The 20,512-nt window shown below is 40.3% G+C and overlaps 1 protein-coding gene across 4 annotated transcripts in view; it reads left to right on the top strand.

The window, feature by feature from the left end:
• ARHGAP18 (Rho GTPase activating protein 18) overlaps window positions 1-20,512 on the top strand; it is a 173,908-nt gene that overhangs the window by 45,021 nt on the left and 108,375 nt on the right. Inside the window, exon 1 of one of the 4 annotated variants that reach the window (XM_087444078.1) lies at window positions 7,089-7,251. The exons of the other annotated variants lie outside the window; for them this stretch is intronic. Coding sequence (XP_087300204.1) covers window positions 7,139-7,251 — 113 coding nt within the window. The 5' untranslated portion in view covers window positions 7,089-7,138. Of the gene's footprint in view, window positions 1-7,088; window positions 7,252-20,512 lie in introns of those variants that run through there. 4 annotated transcript variants of the gene reach the window in all.

Genomic DNA, 20,512 nt, shown 5'->3' with positions numbered 1-20,512 from the left:
TTATTTATTTCATTAGAAATTTATTCTTTCATTGAGAAATAAATTCCCAATGAAATAAGTCAATTATAACCAATGAAGCAAATTCATTATACCCAATAAAGTAAGTATATTATACCAAAATTTTGCAGAGACAGAATACTTTATTTCGATGATTCTAGATTGCCATTAATTATAAAACAAATCAAGTTAATAGTTTTTAGGGAAATAAAAGTCTTGCCACCATATAAAACGGTCTGATTGATTTCAAGGTATACACTAATTTTAAAAATGTTAAAATCTGTTTCTTAGAATTGAGGGAATATGGTGTGTGTGTATATATATATATTTTAACTAGGAACAATGACTCATTTATTTGAAAAAAATTAATGGTTATTTCCAAAAATCAAAAACAATATCCCAAACGGTCAAATAGGAAACAAAGTAAATTCTCCCCAAAATAAATTATAATAAAAAGGCTGTTACTTATGCACATATTTTCTTTTACATGTAATTCACTTTATTATTATTTTTTTTATAATTTATTTTTTTATTTATTTTTTCCCCCAAAGCTCCAGTAGATAGTTGTATGTCATAGCTGCACATCCTTCTAGTTGCTGTATGTGGGACGTGGCCTGAGCATGGCCAGAGAAGCGGTGGGGCGGTGCACGCCCGGGATCCGAACCTGGGCCACCAGCAGCGGAGCGCGTGCACTTAACCGCTAAGCCACGGGCCACCCGTAGTTCACTTTAATTTCATTTTGATAACAATTTCTGAAAACTCTGGTTCCCAGAAGTATATAGTAGCAACAGAGAAAATTAGAATTCATACAACTTGCTCTGCCCCACATCAGGACAGGCCTATCAAGAATCTTCTAAGACCCTGAATTGAAGTCATGTAAGGAAGTCAAGAATTGTTACTCTCCCATTCATCTGAGTAGAAGCAAACTTGAGAAAGAGTTCTCCTGAAATTTTTGCTTGCAGAGAAATTGAGAAGTTGTTTCTCTCTACACCAGTATTCAATTATGGCATGCAAAAATTTGTCTAGTATTTCAATTTCCAACCTCTGCCAGCATGGTGGCTGCTTGTCCAAAACAACTTTGCTTGTTCTGCATCTTTGAAAATAAAAAGATTTACCCCTCCAACTGACCAGAAATAATTGCTATTAAATGAGCCAACTCCCTGATTAAATTCCCCTTTGAAATTATCTTTAGGGTTTTCCTTTTCTCTTAAAAACTAAAACTTCTCCAGGAAATACAAACATATCTAGGCATCCTCTGGAAAACTAGTGAAGCTCTGTGTAATCAAAAGGGTACTAATATTTTTCTATTATTTCTTGATACCACTTTTTGAAAAGTTAGTGATTAAGGGCCCAGCTCTGGGGATGTTGACAACTTGCATGGTTCTAGAATAGTTTTTGTGGCCAGTGTGTACACCTGCAGAGAGCATTGATCCGTGGTTACATATGAATCTAATTTCTTCACCTGACAGCACAAACTGCAGGGTGTTGCTGAACATTCTAGGTACTCCATCTGTAAATGGAGTATCAGGATTTTTTTTTTCCAGTAAAATTATGGTTTACCATTTTTGAAGACATTTCTAGCCTTAGACATTTCCCAAAGGGCTCACAAAATGGAAATTCTTTGATGGCATCTGTCTGTGCAGTTTTATCAAATATTTTGGTCAATAAACATAGTATAACTACTCCAGGAACTACTCTAAAACATTAGAAGAACCCCCTTCATTTTGGAATGGATAACCACCAATTTTTTTTCCATAGAACTATAGCTTCCATTTGCTTGTTTTTCTCCAAACCACAAATCAACTCAGCCTTTTCCTTAGACATTCAGCTTCACCAAGGCTTCCCCAATCACAGGGGCTTCTTTTACTTGACAAGGAAATAAACATTCTTTGGAACCTACTTCAGGACAAGGTTTTTGTTTGGGGCAAATCTAAGTATTAATATAACTCTAGACATTTCCAATTGAGTCTTTATTCAAAAGCAAAATACTACCTTTCCAGAATGTACCTACCTCTAGAGTACGTTTTACTTGTCTTACTTGGTGCTTCTAAATGCAAGTGTTTGCAACATGGGTCCCGTTATATGCAGCGATGAAGAGAAAACCAAAGAAAAGTTGAGGGTCATTGACTTTCTTTTCTTGGATAATTTCCAATTTAGGCTAGTTTTGATGTAAGAGATGGATTTACCATGAAGCTAAATGACCTTAAACCTTCAGAGCCCTGCTCTTGCAAAGCCCCTTCCAAGGTCTGCTATCTAACAAATTCTATAAGCTTCAGAGCTTGTAAACCTAGATCTGTCTTTGCCTGATATTTTTAAAAATTTTTAAAAAGTTTAAAAAGTATGTTTAGGGGCCAGTGCAGTGGCGTAGTGGTTAAGTGCGTGTGCTCTGCTGCGGCGGCCCAGGGTGCGCAGGGTCGGATCCCGGGCATGCACCGATGCACCGCTTGTCAAGCCATGCTGTGGCGGCATCCCATATAAAGTAGAGGAAGATGGGCATGGAAGTTAGCCCAGGGCCAGTCTTCCTCAGCAAAAAGAGGAGGATTGGCATCGGATGTTAGCTCAGGGCTGATCTTCCTTACAAAAAAAATAAAAAATATTAAAAAAAAAAGTATGTTTATAATTTGAATGGTCAGAGTACTTTTCTTTCATTTCTATCAGCAGAAACAATTTTAGATATGATGGCATAATGATGATGACCTTGTACAGTAATATGTATACTATGCCATGCTCCCCAAGTAATTTGACACGAAAAAGAAGCCTCAAAGTACCAGAAGAGAAACTGATGTGTTTGTGCCTGTCTGAATGTTAATCTCCACAACATTGCACTTACATCGATATTCCCTTTGGTTAAACACTTTAGATTGGCTGTAGGTTATTTTACCGCATTAATTATTCATGTGGACTTTTTCATAAACAAAATAGAGTCGGTTCTAGGACAATACAGTGTTTAAGAGCTCAGACTCAACAGTCATATAAACCCAGGTTTACATGTCTTGGTTCTGCCACCCACTAGCTGGGCAACCTCATATCCCTCATCTCTAAAGGGGGCACAATTCTAATATTTATCTCTCAGGGTTGTGACAATTAAATAGGAGACTGTGTGTACATGTCTAGCAAAGAGTAAGCACTCCAACATTAGGTAGTAGTATTCATTGCTAGTAAACTATTTAACTGTGTGAAAGACTAGATGTTTACCAGAAGCCTAAATTAGCCTCTGGCAATAGCAGTTACAAATTATCCCAGGCATGGCTAGTGTTTCTCCCTGGAGGAACAGTTAAGAAAATAACTTTGAGAATAATGCAGAAATTTTTAGAGCTGTCCAGAGAGAGGGAAAAGGCTTTTTTTTTTTTGAGCTCCAAAGGCAGAATTAGTAACAATGAAGGCAGTTTCTGAGGAAGTAGGTTTAGATTCTGTATACGGAATAATTTTCGGTCACAGTTCCCCAGTACAGAATTGGCTCACAAGAATTATTCATATAAAGGCTTGATAAAACATCAGCTAGGGGATATTAGAAACCTGCCTCCACATAGTCAATGCTGCCATCTAAATCTAGGTTTTATCACCCATGTAAAATTTTAACTTCACAGTTGATGATTAATTTATTCAAGTTCTTGTTATATTATTGTAAACTGAGTTTAACTTTGTCTATTGAAAGGTCAGTTTTCACACGGCCTTGTGTCCCTATACAGGCTTTCAATTATCTTGCAGAGTTTGTTTAAATGTACGCATTCTCCTTAGTTAATTCCATTTAAAGCTACAGAAACCAATTGAGAAAAATTTTGATAAATATGTTGATTCCACTGTAATTTTGGTATCCTGAAAATATAAGTCCATACTACTAAACAGGCTCTTAAATCAAAATCTGAAAACCAGTTAATCAACTCTTTGATACTACTAGCACTGAACATAACAATTTTTTTTTTTCATTATTTTTGGACATGGTTGTCAAATTGTCTGAGGCTGCAGTCCTATCTCCAACTATTTTTAACAACCTATTTGGGTACATAAATTTGAGCTTCCTTTTTCCTCCCTGTCATCTAGTACACCCCATTGAAAGGGAATGAATGAAATGAATGTTTCAACTGTCTTGATGTTGTTAATTACTTTGTAAGATGTTTCATAACAGGAAAGTGTTTGGCATGCAATCAGTAGCCTGGAATATTAACATCTTCCAGGACGTGAGGTTCTCGGTGTTTGTTTAAAGTGGTTGCGGAAGGGAGTAAAGTAGTACTTTTTTTTCATAAAATGTGTCTCTATGAGGAAGGGTGATGTGGTATAAGAGATGGACTCTAGCTAAATCTTGATAGGTTTTCAGGTATAAAACAAGGAAAGCCTTTCAAAGATGTATATTGGTAGTGAGGTTTGCTTCTGTGGTAGTCATAAGAAAATTCTGAAAATCATTTTTCATCTACTTGAGCCTGTGTTTGAGGCTAGGTACGCCAGGGCACAATCCTCCCAGCTGTCTGCCTGTGACAGGCCATATCCTCAGACCAATAACAGGGCTTCGTGGGCAGAGAGGAGAGGAGCCCAGATTTCCATGCACCTGAAAGTTAAATTAGTAGGATTCAAATGTTATGTACCAAGCTATGTAAATCAATTTGTACCACATTTTATTTTCTGCCTCACAAAAATTAAAAAGCATGGCTATTGTGAACCCAAATATTATTTTGAACTTGTTACATTTCGGTCTGCATATTGTGTTTATTATTAAACAAGTGGAGGGAGCATAATTAGGCAAAGATATAACCTTATCATCATTTTGATTAAAACTGGACAAAAATCTCCCTTTACCATGAGTTGTCTCCTGAGAGTTGGCAGTGCTCCTGGCTGTCAGTGGGTATGTGTACGTGTGACACAGACTAAAAGTACAGCAAAGGAAGTAGGAAAAATAGAAGAGAAAGGAAAAAGATAAAAAGGAAGTCCACTGAGTAAGGGAAAGGAAAGAGTGGGATGAAGAGGACCACAGAAGAAAAGAGTTTCCAAAAGAGACAGTGTACGGCCTACTGCCAATAATTGTATAAGGTAGTGATTCTGTATTTTTGCAATTCAGAGCAGCTACATTAAAAAAAAAAAAAAGGTGAACATGGGGAGCATTAATCATTTGTCCACATAAGGACATTAAAAAGAACTCATATACTCCAATCTACTTACCTTTTGCCTCTCTTGTATTTTTCATTTGCCTGAACTGGTAAACGTGTCATCATAGCTTCATGCTGGTAAGCGCATCACTGGAATATTAACATCTTCACCTGTCTATTACCAATTTTAATTAAAAAGTTTAGTTATAAGGACACATTAAATGCATTCACTTCTTTATTCAGTCAACATTCTGTGAAGGCCCACTATGTGGAAGGATTAAGTCAGATGTGGAAGGAACAGAAAGGAATGACAGTGGGACTGGAGGGAACAGTGTCTGGCAGAGGAGATGGAAAGACGTGTGTGGGTAAGGTAGCAAGAACATTCAGTGGTCTACGCAAAAGTTGGAACGAATTCTGCTGGCGATGGAGAGCCAGTAAAAGTTTTTAAGCAAGATGAGTCTTCTTTAGTGCTGTGCTTGGGTGTAATGATAATGTGCAAAATAACTTAGGGGAGAAGGCAAGGAAATGAACTAACAGGGACATTGTAATATTAGAAGTAGGACCTAATTATAGGGTGTGGAGGGGACTCAGGCAGTGGGGATAAAAAGGAGACAGTAGGTAGAACACTGTGGAGGTGGAAATGGAATGGTTGAACAACTAATTGTGGAGGAGAAAGGAAGAAGCTATAATAAGCTCTTTTTTTAGGAAGACTTTTGCAAATGAGAGTTCACTGTAGATACTAAAGCGGATTAAAAAATAAATTTGCGATACTTTAAGAGTAAATATGAATAAAGTACTTATTTCTCATGATCATTTTAAATAATGAAAAAAGTGTAAACAGCATGTTTATGGAATGATGAGCTTGAAAACTTGTTTACGAAGAATTTTAGATAGACCCACTAATAGATCATAAAGATCAACAAAAACCCACTTCAGTTCAGACTACGAGGTATGTAGAAGAGAGTAGAATTTTTCAGAGGAGAAAGGACAGAAGCATCTCTTGTATTTTTCATAACTTTTGAGCTTGTTTCCTAGCGTCCACGACAAAGAATAGCATGCTGGTTACAGGGAATGGAATTTCGCCTAGAATTCTGTTCAAATTCCACTTCTGGTACAGAACAATTGTGTTACCTTAGGCAAGACACTAAACCTGCCCCTCAGCGTCACTTTCCTTGTACTCTGCAGAATGCAGATGATGTTGATACCCATGCTGTAGGGGATGTCTGTGTGTGTGTGAGACAGTGGGAGAACTGAATTGAATGAGATAATATGTGTGAAACCCCTGTCACCGAGAGGGAGCCTGGCGTACTGTAGGTACTCAGCAAACGGTAAGTACTTTATTTTTCCTCAGCAATATCATATACATCACCAATAACAGAGTATTGGTAGATGTGCCTTTTTTTTGGTAATGAAGGGTGTTTGGGTAAAAGCTAGAGGTCGACTTGGCATTGGCTTTTATGGGCAAGAAGACGACATTCCAGGGTACACCGTCATTTTTATGAGGACTTTTTGCCGGGCACCAAGAGGTACAGCCTTTCTTGTGACCTGTATTGCAGTTTTGCCGCAGGTCCATTGGTTTTTGCTATGGTTAATTTTAACGCTGCACGTGAAAGGGTTAAGAAATGCCCTTACTCATGTTCCATGAAGCAGCAGAAATTATCAGATGGAAACAGGAATTGGGAAGGGAAAAAAAGGCTCCGCAGGAAATCGTTGTTTCCTGACCCAGTGGCTTGTGCTTACACCGATGAGAGGAGTCTACGGCCTGGCAGTTTAATCACACCAGAATAACTCAGGGGGTGGTGGCAACAAGTGCCCCCGACCCCCACCCCTTAACTGAAGCCTTGGGACTGCAACTGCCCGGGGTTGAAACAATACTCTGCGTCACCGGCCTTCTCATTGGACGGCCGGGCAGCCCTTCACGGCAGAGGCCCCGCCCCCCGCGGGAACCCCGCCCCGGGAGGAGGAGCGCTGGCCGATGCTAATGAGCCGAGTTGCCAGGCGAGCCGGGAACTTCATTCCCTTCTCTGTGTCAGGATCGCAGAAATTATGCCCCTTCTCTCACCATGAGCTGGCTCTCCAGTTCGCAGGGAGTTGTGCTCACTGCCTACCACCCCAGCGGCAAGGACCGGGCCGTGGGGGGGAGCCATGGCAAGGGAGGTGACGAAGCCACCTCGAGGTAAGCCCCAGCTTTCGAAAGCCGGAGAACAAAACAAAACCCTCTTACCTGCTCCAGGAAAAAAGTGACAGGGAAGTTGGTGTGGGGAGAGAGGAACGACGTGCGCACGTCGAGCCGAACCTCCTGCGGCAGCCAAGTGTCTGGCAGGGGTTTTATGTACTTTGCATCTCGAGTCCAAGTCTGCAGTAGCCCATATGTGCTGGAGAAGATGGAGAGGAAGGAACTGGGCTTGTGGCTAGCAGACGTGTGGCTTAGCAGGTGCATTTGCAAATGCTCCAAGATCAAATGACTATATTTGAAGCACTTCCTATGAGCTGGAATTCTTGAATGGGCTCAAGGCACGGCCGCTGGAACTGCTGGTTGGGAAAGCGTGCCAGCAAGCAGGCGCTGTTCACTGTACAATCTGTTGTTGTTAGAGCGTGTGTGTGCTTTTCCTCTCCTCGCTGAAAGCAAACCTCTTAGGCAAAAGCCCAAGACACTGGCCCCTGGCAGTATGTTTCACATTCTTTTGCGTTTGTGGATGTTTTTAGGGGCGGAGAGGGACTTTCAAAAAGGAGCTTGTGTCAGGTGGCAGTACTCTGCTGCCGAGTGAAATGTGGTTAATGTTAAATCGCTTTATAGGCAGAGGGCAAATGTTCTATAGACCACTGAGGGGCAACGAGTGCCTTTCTATCTGTGTACTTTGTTCTGTTTTTCCAAGGACTTTTTTTCCTTCCTTCCCTTAATGACCTTCTCACTAGCTGAACATTTTTACCTCGTCTTAGATATAAATTGTAAATATTGGCCTAGAACCTTGCAAAAAGCAAACGCTGACCTAATAGTGTGGGACACTTAGTTATCAGTATGCAGGTTTCCTCCTTGACGTTTAATGTGATGATAAAACCTTCTTTGTTCTTATGTGACTTATGCCTTAAGCTGAAATAATGCCTTCTTTCATTTGTTTTAAAAATCTCCAAATGTGGGGGAGGGGGGAAAAAAGCAAAAGAATGACTAATACTCTGTTAGAGTCTCAGGCTGACCAGAACTTTTCCTCACATGTCAACCACAGTGTGTGTAGTCCATTGAATTAATTCATTTCCAAAGATGAAAGGGAATTGCTACTTGTGCTTTAGATGTGTTACCACTTTATTTTCTGTCCTCTTAAGTATTTTCTGTGAGAGATCAAGTGTTTTATCCATTTTTCCGGTAGAACACTGATGTAGCAGTAAGCAGCCTGTGACACCAACTCCACACCAGCCGTAACTTGGATTCCACGTGACAGTCAAAATTGCCAGAATTGTGCAAAGTTAGCGTATTCTCCAGTGACTTGACTCTGGGGTGGCCTGAGGATCTGAGCTGAATCTTGGATGTTGATTGTGAGAGGAAAGAACCTTAGGGACACTGAGTCCAGATAAAGAGGACTTTTCACCTTAGGGCTCAAGCTCTGGGAATTAGTCAGGTTGTTGCAAGGTCTGGGGTGCTAGGCCTTTGCCGGGGTCTGCAGCTCTAGTTCTGGAGACTTTCTCCTGTGTTTGCAGTTTTGCAGTCTGCTGTTGGTGGCCTGGCCTTGAGTGGGCTGAGAGAACAAGAGGGGAACAGATCTTTCTCAGCCTCTTTGCTAAAGCAGAGTAGAGGTACTGACGTGGCGGAGTGGGCAGCTGCCCACACAGTGAGTGCTCTCCTGGCTGCCATATTGCTTGTCCATGCTGCCCCAAATTCCCACCACTGAATTAGAGTCCTAGAGCCAGTTATTAATCATGACTGGAGAAGATGGGAGCCCTGGTTTGAGGGCTGGGAGTAAAGGCAGGGAGGAGGGACAGTCCTTAATTAGCTTTTACCCTTAAGCATGGAATAATTTATCAGATAAGCTTAGTGTCACCTTGGGAGGCCAGCCTGGGAGGGTTGAGATACTGAATTTTGGGTGGGAGAAGGGATTTCAGGGTGCGATGGGGTCAGGAGTGCCCCCTAAAGATGGTGGTGGGGGTGGGGGACCCAGGGCTTTGGCTCTGGATGGGTTAGCTGGTGCTTCAAGCATTGGGAAGCTGCTCCGAAGTGCAAGGTTGAGGGCTGATGCCTATTTTAGGAAGCTCTTCAAAAGGCAAAACCAAACCAAAACAAACAAAACTCTTAAAAAGAGGCAAAGTAGACTCTGTGTTCCCTCCCACCTATTTAACAGTTGCTGGAAGGAGCACAGAAGTCTAACTTGGCTTATTGCAAGATTTTGCTCTTCTAAATAAGATGCACTTTTTTTTTTTTTTTGAAGTCAAAATCACGTATTTTATTTTATTTATTTATTTATTTTTAATTTTTTGTTTATTGCAGTAACATTGGTTTATAACATTGTAAAAGTTTCAGGTGTACATCATTGTACTTCTATTTCTGCATAGATTACATCATGTTCACCACCAAAATATTAATTACAACCCATCACCACACACATGTACCGAATTATCCCTTTCCCCGTCCTCCCTCCCCCCTTCCCCTCTGGTAACCACCAATCCAATCTCTGTCCCTATGTGTTTGCTTATTGTTGTTATTATCTACTACTTAATGAAGGAAATCATACGGTATTTGACCTTCTCCTTCTGACTTATTTCACTTTGCATTAAAGATGCACTTTGATGAACTATTTAATCAACATTTAGTTCAATAAGATGAACTCATGTATATGCCATTTGAAAAGTAAAGGGCTATGGATATGATTTAGGATATTTATAGAAAGTGTTTGATTTTTGGCTTCACCTTACCAAGTCCTTTTTGATTGTTGTTTGGTCTTCAGAGAAGCTGGGATAGTAGGAAATTAATATTTTTGTGAGTAATCTATTAGTCTGAAACTCTCCATTCCATTATCCCTCTTTATCAGGACACATTCATTGGATGCCTGATTAAGGAGTTCCTCCTACTCTTGGTTAGAGCCTCTCAAATATTTACAGAATCCTGTTTTCAATTTTTTTGGTCATATTTCCTCCTTAAAACATTAGGATTTGAAGAAATATGCTAACATTAGTTGTTCTGACTGATTTGTACACAGTCAAATGTTCCCAAAGGAAACTACTTTTTATGAGTAGCTATATTTATAAGACTTTATTTACTTGTTAATTTTCAAGCAGGTTTCATAATGTTTACTTTTGCAAAACAGTTTTTCAAAGAATACTGCATTTTGTCTATCCTTACTGTTCTCCCTTAACTTTCCCCCCATTTTAAGAAAAACTATTCCATTTGCCCTGCCTTGTTGTTGCTAATATTTTGATAAATATTAATGTCAAATGATATTTTCCTTCTTATTGGACCTTTAACTCTAGTTGATGTATGAGATATTTTTATGTCTTCTGTGAACAAACGTATGGCATTCATCATGGAGGGTCTCGTTTGGTTGACTCTGTTCGCCATTGGTGTTGGGCAAGCAAAACCAAGAGGTACTACGTCATAATGACATGCACCCTGAAACTCTGGGCTCAGGGACCAACCTACCTGGGTTCACATCCTGACTCTCCTACTCATTAGCAGTGCGGCCTTGGAGGGGTTATTTAACTCCCTACCTATAAATTGAACTTCTTACTAGCGTTCACTTCTCTGGGAGGATTAAGTGGGATGATCCCTGTACAGCCCATAGAACAGTGCCTGGTTTATACCTAGCTGCTGCTTTCTTTGACGCTAGGTACAGAAAAGGAAAGAAATTATTGAGCTTTGCAGCATATAGCATATTCTTCTTTGTTTCAGAAGCATTTTCATAAATATCATTTTGTTAAGAAACATGGGCATCTCCATGCACTTAACTATAATTGGCACAACTGAAAATTAGCCATACTGTCAAAGTTCAGGCTTTTGAAGTTTGAAAGACCTTGGAAGTGTCCTTTTGATCCACAGCAACATTTGCAATTTGAATTAGTGACAACCCCTTATAGCAGGCCTGCCTTGGGGCATTGACGGGTCACACTGAGGACTGCAAACATTGACTTTTATGGCAAGATGGAATGTGGGTGAGTCCTCTTTTGGCAGCTGGATTCATTGCTGCCTCCATGCTTCTCTCCTCCTCCTTTAAGAACTACTGCTGCCTTGTGTGCCCAGTGGAAGAGGGCTGCAATTTCCATATTCTTAGCTTAGTTCTAGACTTTTTCAAGTCCTACCCATTTCTTGATTCTATAAACTTACATAGTCAGCATATCCATTCAGTCACTGAGTCATTCCACATATAATTACTGAGCTCTTACTGTGTGTCAGGCAGTTGTCCAGGAGCTGGGACTATAATGGGGAACAAAATAGACAAACCCTTGCATATGAGGAAGGGAGGTACGGAATAGAAAATGAAGACCTGAACATGTGAGCCTTGCAGATGTGTGGGGACAAGAGATAGGGGAAGAGTTTTTGAGGCAGAGAGGGGGTAGGGAATGTAGAAGCTATAAGCCTGGGGCAAGCCCTAGAGCAGCAATGAGCCCTGTGTGTGGCGTGGTGGGAGTAAGCAGGGGTGAGGAGAAAACAGGGTGGGACAGGTGGATCTGATAGCTTTGTAGATCACTTGAGGAATTTAATTTTTGTCAAAGTGAGGTGGGAAGCCAGTGAATGGGGAGAGTTTTGAACATGGGAGAAACAGACCATATTTTGCTCTGTCCTTCTGTGAGACCTTCTGGCTGTTGTGTTGATTGTAGACAGTAGAAATGGGGACGCTACCCAGGAGGTTCAGGTGATGGGGGCTTGGGCCACGGTTTCAGTTATTCAGGTAGTGGAGGTGGTGAGCAGTGAAGTATTTTGAAGGTAGAGCCTGTAGGATATTCTAATGTTTGTGGTATGTGAGCAAATGAGAATGGTTAAAAATTGTTGCAAGGTTTGGCCTATGCAACCCCATGTATTTAGCTGGAGAAGAATTCTAGAGTGAAAGGGGGTAGGTTGGGCAAGATCTGAAGCTCAATTTTGGACATACAACTCAGAAACATCTTCTTGGGAGAAGCATTAAGGGAAGGACATGGTTGTCTTTCTTGATGAGGTTGGAGTTTTTACATGAATTCACAGCATTTAAAAAAATCTATGTACTGTATCATGGAGTCCTTTCCCTCTGAATTTGTGTATTACCTGAAATTATGTCTGTTCTTTGGTGAAGGAAAGGATAGTAAAGGGTTTTTATTACAATTATGTAATAAAAACAACAACAATATTGTATACAATTATGTAATAAGTGAAGTAACATTTCTTTTTATTTTTCCTAACCTTAGCTTTTAAGGCATGTTTCCTCATTCTAATTTTGCAGGATTTAGTGACCAAGTATATTTTTAACCTGTCCATATGGATGATTGTTTTCTAGATCAATCTAATCCTCCATTTCATGACATGAGTACTTTCTAAAAACTTTTTTTTTTTTTTTTTTACCATGTAGTTGAGAAGCCTTATCCAGAATTTTCTCTTGAATTGTTAAAAGACACACCCAGTGTTCCACCTAGGCAGGTCTTTATTTAGAGTTATGTGATATTTGCCTTTTAACTGCCCTCCTCTGTGAGGCCTGTGATTTTTGTGGGCCTGTCTAAAGTTGTCTTCACAGATCCTATATTAGGTTTCTGCCTTTCAAATATAATGATTTATAAATTTCAAGAGCCTCCCCACCCCCCCAAAAAAACCGACAACAAACCAACCTACTGAGAACTTTCCTTGTTTTCCATCACACACTGACTGCTCACAGTGTCCACCTGCACTGCCCACCCTTGTCTCTCTTTTCTAAGTGGGGCTTATGTTTATGTAAAGGCTTATGTTTGTTCTTTTTATGTTTTAAGTTCTTAGGATTTATCATGCTTTTAAGAGTATTGCAGCAAAATGAACTCACAAAAATAGATGCATTTAATGATGCACATGATTGCTGCTGGAATGCATGGCAATTAGGCTTAAATAGCTTTTAATAATTGGACCACCAAAATGAATTGTGTTTTTCTCTTATTTTTAAATTCCTCGTTAGCTGTACATGAGTATCATTCACACATTAAAAGAAGGACCCAGAATCCTAGAGGCCAAGGCTGCACTTGTCTGAGGTGGAAGTTCCCTGTGCTCCGTGGCCATGGATCCATGAGGTCTCGCTTCCTTTGGCTGCCTTCTCTCTCCTGCCTCTTCTTGATTTGGCTCTGCCCCAGGGTGCTGAGAAGGCTCTCTACTTGTCACCCTAGTGGTGTCACCATGAGAGAGCTTGAAACTGCAGAAACTTGAGACTGCCATGCTGTTGCTTGGGTGGTGATGGTGTTGGGGTGGAGGGAGGGTAACCGCGTGACCTCCAGGCTTGGTTTGGGGGAGAAGGGGAACTAGCCTAGGTGTAATGCCCATCTTCTCCTGAACTGTCTCCTCTAGGTGATTCCTGTCCTGGCCTAACATTTCATTTCATACAAATGCTCTGAGGTGGAATGGTTTGTTGTAAGAGTTTTAGTCATTATTGATATTTAATGACTTCTTTTTTCTTTTGATAAGAGGAGAGAGAATAAGAAGTCATTCTTGGAGGAGAGGGGGGAGGAGTACAGGTGTTGGGAGTGGACTAAGGCAGCAGAAGCAGATGGATAATTCTGAAGACGCGTTCCTTTGACTTCTGTGTTTGTTTCTGTGAGTTGGCCAAGTTCATCCTTTTTTTGCAAGAAGTAAACAGAAACCATGGAGACCTCTGTGGCCAGTGACTACATCTGGCGTCTTTTCCATACTCAAGTCCACTAAGTATCTGAATTTCTTTGTGGAAAGAGGGCGTAAAACATTGTTTCCTTTACACATGCTATTTGGTAGTTGCTTTTTGGCTGCAGAGAACGCTTAAGTGTCTTTAGGGAAAATGAAGTTTATTGCAGGCATCTGGGTCATAGGCAAAGGCGGCGTTGCCTGTCTTTGTCCCTCATGACTGGTCATGTGGCGTGTATGCTCTCTCGTTGAGACTCTATTCTGTCCACTGTCTTTATAATCTCATCATTTCCATTTTGAGCTTGGCTCTTAAGAAGGCCCTGGCCTGTTGCCCTCTATCATCTTACATCTCATAGCAAACTGACCCATCTTTCCGTTTCCTAATTTCAGTTTTTGAAAGGGGATTAGATTGCCCAGTTAATCTTTTTGAACTGCCCCAGAAAGCCTATGACATGACCATTTGGGGTCTTTTTCAAGAAACAGATTCTGTGGGTAGGGCAGATCGCCTCAGAAGGGATGTGGCACCTTTGCTAAGATGTTTAGGATGTGGCATCTTTGCTAAGATGTTCAGGTCATCATATTTTATCTGTTTCCTCATCTATGAAATGAGCATAATAGTGCTCTGTCAGCATCACAAGGTTAATTATAAAGATCAAATATGTAGCTTTTGAGAGTTTTCAAAAAAAATACAGATGAGAAGTATTATTATAAATCCTGTTCAATACAATATCATTTTTTTTTTCTTTTTGGTGACGAAGACCCGCCCTGAGCTAACATCTGCCAATCCTCCTCTTTTTGCTGAGGAAGACTGGCTCTGGGCTAACATCTATGCCCATCTTCCTCCACTTTAGATGGGACGCTGCCACAGCATGGCCTGACAAGCGGTGTGTCGGGGCGCGCCCGGGATCCGAACCTGCGAACCCCAGGCCACTGCAGCGGAGCGCGCGCACTTAACCGCTTGCACCACCGGGCCAGCCCCAATACAATATCTTAAATTTTCCCTAGGCATTTCACTTAACCAGAATTGTCAGACTGAACTTTTTGGTTTAATTTGCGTTTTACTTTTTGCTGTGTACTGAAACGTAAGTTCCTAGAGGATGGAGACCTTGCCTTTTTTTGTCTCTAAGCCTAGGCCTTAGCAAGGTGCTTGACCATCTCTAGGCAGGTCATATAAGTTTGAATGAATGAATGGGTGGGAGAGGGAGTAGAGTGTAGTGATTACAGGCACAGATTTTGGAGCTAGATGGTCTGGGTTGGAGTCGTGATTCTGTCGTTTAATAGCTATGTGACCTTGGGCAAGTTATTAAATGTCAGAGGACCTCAATCTTTTCCTTCTGCAAACTGGGGATAATAATGCCTAACTCAAGAGTGATTATGGGGATTGAATGAGTTAATATGTATAAGGTTCTTAGTAGCATGCTTGGCAGAAAACACAACAATTTCCTATAGTGTTGCAGGGCAGGCAAAGATGGTTACCTGTTGGTGAATTAATTTGGAAATACTGCTAGAAAGCATTTTTGAGATTGACTTGTAAGTAATTTGGGAAAAGAATGTTTGCTTTAATATATATGCAGTGTAACTTCATTTTAAAAATAATACTTGTGGAGTAAGGTATAAAAATAGCTCAGATTATTATTTATTTTAATAACTTCTAAGAATACCAAAAAAGTGTCTTATTGGACTTAAACGTATTAAATCCTTGTTAGGCCCAGGTGACTGTTTTGAATAGCTTTTTATGTTTTAGTTTGGGCAGATGTAAATTCATAAATCATTTGTTACTCTTAATGAGATGGAAAATCATCTTATGTAGAACAAGGAAAAGTCATTTACTCATGTTTCTCAAAGAGCAAATTGACTTTAGGTTATTGGAATCCCTGAAGGGAAAAGTACTGGTGTTTCACTATAGCTAAAGTATTTGAGGAAAGGATAATTTTTACTCTTTTTTCTCCTTTAAAATATATGTACTTTATGAACAACTCTTGATCTTACAACCAAGAAGTGATGTTTCATGGAGCAGAGCTAAGCTGAGGGTATGTATCCATGGCACAGATCTGGGGGGACATGTTCCCCCACCCAGTTTCCCCTGAGCCCTGTGCCCCATCCCTTTTCCCATTTAGGACACAAATTTGAAAACTGTACTGTTGACTTTTCTTTTTATCTATATCTTACATAAAATGGATTTATTTTAAATGCCTACTGTGCACTGGGCCCAAGGCTAGGAAGCTCTGCCCTCTTAGCCAGTTCTTCTCAAATCCCTCCTCTGCCTGCATTTCAAGTTGCTATAGACTCTGTAGCTCCTGCTTACAAAGGACTCACTAGAGGAGACTGTTCTTTTTTGTGTGTATGTGAGGAAGGTCAGCCCTGAGCTAGCATCTGCCAATCCTCCTCTTTTTGCTGAGGAAGACTGGCCCTGGGCTAACATCCATACCCATCTTCCTCTACTTTATATGGGACGCCGCCACAGCATGGCTTGACAAGTGGTGCGTCAGTGCGGGCCCGGGATCCGAACTGGCGAACCCCTGGCCGCCGCAGAGGAGCACGCTCACCCAACCGCTTGTGCCACCGGGCCGGCCCCCATAGAGGAGACTGTTCTGCTTCCACCTCCAAGAGACTGGGGACTTTTTTGGTGGAAGTGGAGGTAACTAGAGGAAGGAATGAGATGGTGAATTGGAGGGAGGGGAGAGATAAGTGCCAATTAGAAATGCAGAAGTCATTTTCCATAGGGAAAAAAAAAATAGGATGAATGGTATTTAAATTCCATAGATCTGTAAATTCTCCAATTGTGCCATTTTATGGATTAATAAGATTTTTTTTTCCACCAGCCAGAAAACTCAGAACACCATTTATTTGTAGCGTTGTTGCAATGGGAAAGTGTTCTGAGTTCCCAATAACAGGTTTAATAATTTTTTTCCCCCCCTAAAGCCCCGGTAGATAGTTGTATGTCACTGCTGCACATCCTTCTAGTTGCTGTATGTGGGATGCGGCCTCAGTGTGGCCGGAGAAGTGGTGCGTCCGTGCGCGCCTCGGATCCGAACCCGGGCCGCCAGCAGTGGAGCGCGCACACTTAACCACTAAGCCAGGGGGCCGGCCGCCAATAACAGGTTTAGAAATAAATTTTTCAAACCCAAATAAAATCTTCAAGTAAGTTGAAGTTACTGTTCAGTGTTTCTTTGTTGCCTCTCAGGACCTTTGTGAATTAAGAGGTGAAGGTGCTGGTTTTTTGCTGCCTTTAGTTTTATCCTACTGTAGTAGGATACAGTGTGATGTACGTGGCCTTGCTCCTCAGGGCTATGGGAGCTCTGCACACTCCAATAGCTCTGTCTTTCCACGTCTCCTAAACATGTACCTGTCTTCCATTAGGGATTCTGCACTTGTCTAAATTCGTCATTTATTTTGGAAAATTTAGGAAGATGGAAGTGGACATATGTTTCTGTGACCTTAGTTGAATCAGATTAGAACTGTATACAGTAATTAATTTAATGAAGTGGGAAATGCTTTAATATTATGCTGCTGTAAAACCGAAATTGTGTAGAAAAACATTGGGATTCACACTAACAGGAATTTTTGAAGTTTAGGTGGTTTGGCTATAGAGATCTGGTTTATCTCTGAATGCTAATGTCTGTCAGATACCATCTATATTTTGAGGAAAATAATAGGAGTTATTTATTGTTGATGAGCAGCGTAAAATTAAAATCCTACCTAGAAAGAGATTTGGGTAACTCAGAAAGACGTTAAGAATATGTAAATATGGAATATCTTAAATTTTAAATTATTTTAAGAAATTCTTAATATTTTTTTAAGCTGAACAACTCTGAAGGTCTTTACTGGGTGTAAATGGTAAGCCTAGAATAAAATAAATGTAAGAATTCCTACTCTGAAGGAGCTTGCAGTATAATTCAAACGGATTCTACAACAACCTTTTCAGTATCATATTTAGGAAGCCATGGCATGGTTCTCTCTTTTGAGATATAAAACTTTAAAAGAATTTGTTGTTAAGTAATTGAGATTTGGTTTGAGTAAGAAAAGATACTTGGCAACTGAAGTTGAAAGGAACTTTGGCTATTTATAGATAGCTAGAAACATGTAACTCAATCAACTTATTCTATAATTAATGTTTTTACTGGAGTTACTAAGTGACTGTTCATTTCTTTCTGGTCCAAATAATACGGTCAGAGCTATAGTCTATCATCTGATAGAAATTATTTGGGTCAAGGTAGAAGTAAATTTGTATTGTCTTATTTTTTTTAATAAATCATTGATTGTTAATTTTTAGCTTATTATTGAAAATGGGGATCTGTATGCTTTGGTATTTCCAGACTAAAATTCTATTGAATTATAGCATTTTTGGGTCATTCTGTATTATAATCACACAGTGCCATCACACTGGATATATTTAGCTAATTGTATAAGTGTATTAATCCTTTGCTCCTCATTTTTTAGAGAAAGGTTTATATACTTAAGAATCAATAGAGGCCTGGCAGGTTATATAATAAATGAATGCAGTGGATGACTGAAAAGTGCAGACCTCAGAAAAATTTGGATTTTGGTAGAAAATGTTAGCTAGCATTTTTAAAATACTGCGTAAGCCCCAAAAAGTCCTGTCTGCAGGTTGGATCTGACCCAGGCACCACTAGTTTGTGATTCCTATCCTAAAGGTCAAGGCGGTTGTTTCAGTTGTCTGTTGCTGTGTAACATACTACCTGAAAACATGGTGGCTTAAAAAAATAACCGTTTTCTTGCTTGATTCTGAAGCATCACAATCAAGTTCTTTCTTGGAGTCTATCAGGCATGACGGGCTGAGGCGGGGGTCATCAGAGGCTTCTTCACATACAGGTTTGGGACCTGGGCTGGTGGGTCATCTCTTTCTCCTTGTGCAGCTTCTCTGCATGACTAGCTTGGGCTTCCTTCTAGCATGGCCATGCCAGGGTAGTCACACTTCCTACACTCACACCGGGCTTATCCCAGAGTAAGCTTTCCAAGAAGTTTAGGTGGAACCTGCCAGGCTTCTTAGGGCCCAGCATCAGAAGTTACTCAGTGCCACTTGGCCATATTCTATTGGCCAACTAATTATAGGCCAGCTCAGATTCAGGAGCATGGAGGAATAGACGTCACCTCTCAGTGAGGGAATGGCCTGCACACAGGGAGACTGTCTTTGGCAACAAGCTACTCAGTTATCATTCCAGTCTTTCTGTATCTGTCCCTGTCTTCTTGGTCTTATTGTCTACTTCTCTTTTACAGAAATCTCTTCCCTGGAGCTTGACTTTAAAATTCTCCACTAATATATACACGTCCTTTGTGCATTTATCCCTCTGCCTTGCTTTGTTAGGTACGTTTATATTGGAGAATTTTTTCTAGTCAAGAACATAAATGCCTTAAGTGGGCACCTGATTTTTCTTTATCCTAACACTAGATGGATTCATTACCCTGTATATAATAGAAATTCAACTACATTTATGAACTGATAGATATTTGATATTTTGGAAGGATTGGGTTTTATTGTTCGCAGGACAATTTATTATGGAGACTTTTATTCTTTCCACCAAAAATTATGCTTGATTCTCAAAAAAGTTTTTCAGAGAGAGATCTAAATTTGATTTTGATTTTAGGCACAAGTGAATTTGAATTGGGGAAGAAGAGAGTTCTGAGAAGTGAGACAGGACTCCTTGTCTCCCTCCACTCCTTGTAAAGAACACATCCCTCTATCTGAAAGCAGCAAAGTTGCCAAAGACACTTGTTTACATCCAGTGATATTTACTCTAAGGGACTATAGGACACAGATGTAGTATTTTGGAGTGCATAATATTTTTGAGATCCCATAGTACATATGGAAAGCATCCCAGAGGCTATATAAAAATTAATTGCCGGTATTTGAGTTACTTGATTTTTCTACTCCCACTACATTAGTTAACCTTTAGCAGTCGTCCAATGACTGGTATCATTGAAACTTAACATACCTAAAAAGCGTTGCTGTAGGATTTCCTTTCTTTCTTGTTTAGAAACTTTTGATTTACAGTACCTGTTACTAAACTGTCTTTGTTTCTTGTCACACTTTCTTCAAAGCAAAGAGGAAGATACATGGCTAGGACACCTCTGAACCCTGGGGGGGGGTGGGGGGGGGAGTGTTTTTCCCTTAAATAAAAAAAGGAATTTTTTAAAAACAATACTTTAAGATTAGAGTATGTTTCTATTTCTTTAAAGTACTTTGTATCTCCTGCTAGGATTGCCATTGTTTTTTGTTTGTTTTTTTTGGGGGGATGAAGATTGTCCCTGTGCTAATATCTGTGCCAATCTTCCCCTATTTTGTATGTGGGATGCCGCCACAGCATGGCTTGATGAATGGTGCACAGGTCTGCCCCTGGGATCCGAACCCACGAACCCCAGGCCACCACAGCAGAGTGCACGAACTTAACCACTACATCAGCTGGCCAGCCCCTAGGGTTGCCGTTTTTTTTATGAGGAGCTACTACATATATTTAAATTATTTGTCTATGGAAATGAGGGTAATGCTTTATTTGTCAGATCACTTAGTTCCTAAGATTTTAGGGTTATTTAGGTAAATTACATTTTCACCCGTTTTCCGGTCCCCTATCCTATAGATTGGAAACCGTATCATCTCCATTTTCATAGGCAAAGGAAAGAGACTGATCCCTTT

This window comes from Ceratotherium simum, chromosome 19 (genome assembly GCF_057802395.1).
Source record: "Ceratotherium simum simum isolate JZ-2026a chromosome 19, ASM5780239v1, whole genome shotgun sequence".
Lineage (NCBI taxonomy): Eukaryota > Metazoa > Chordata > Mammalia > Perissodactyla > Rhinocerotidae > Ceratotherium > Ceratotherium simum.
This window is presented reverse-complemented; position numbering and strand designations above follow the sequence as displayed.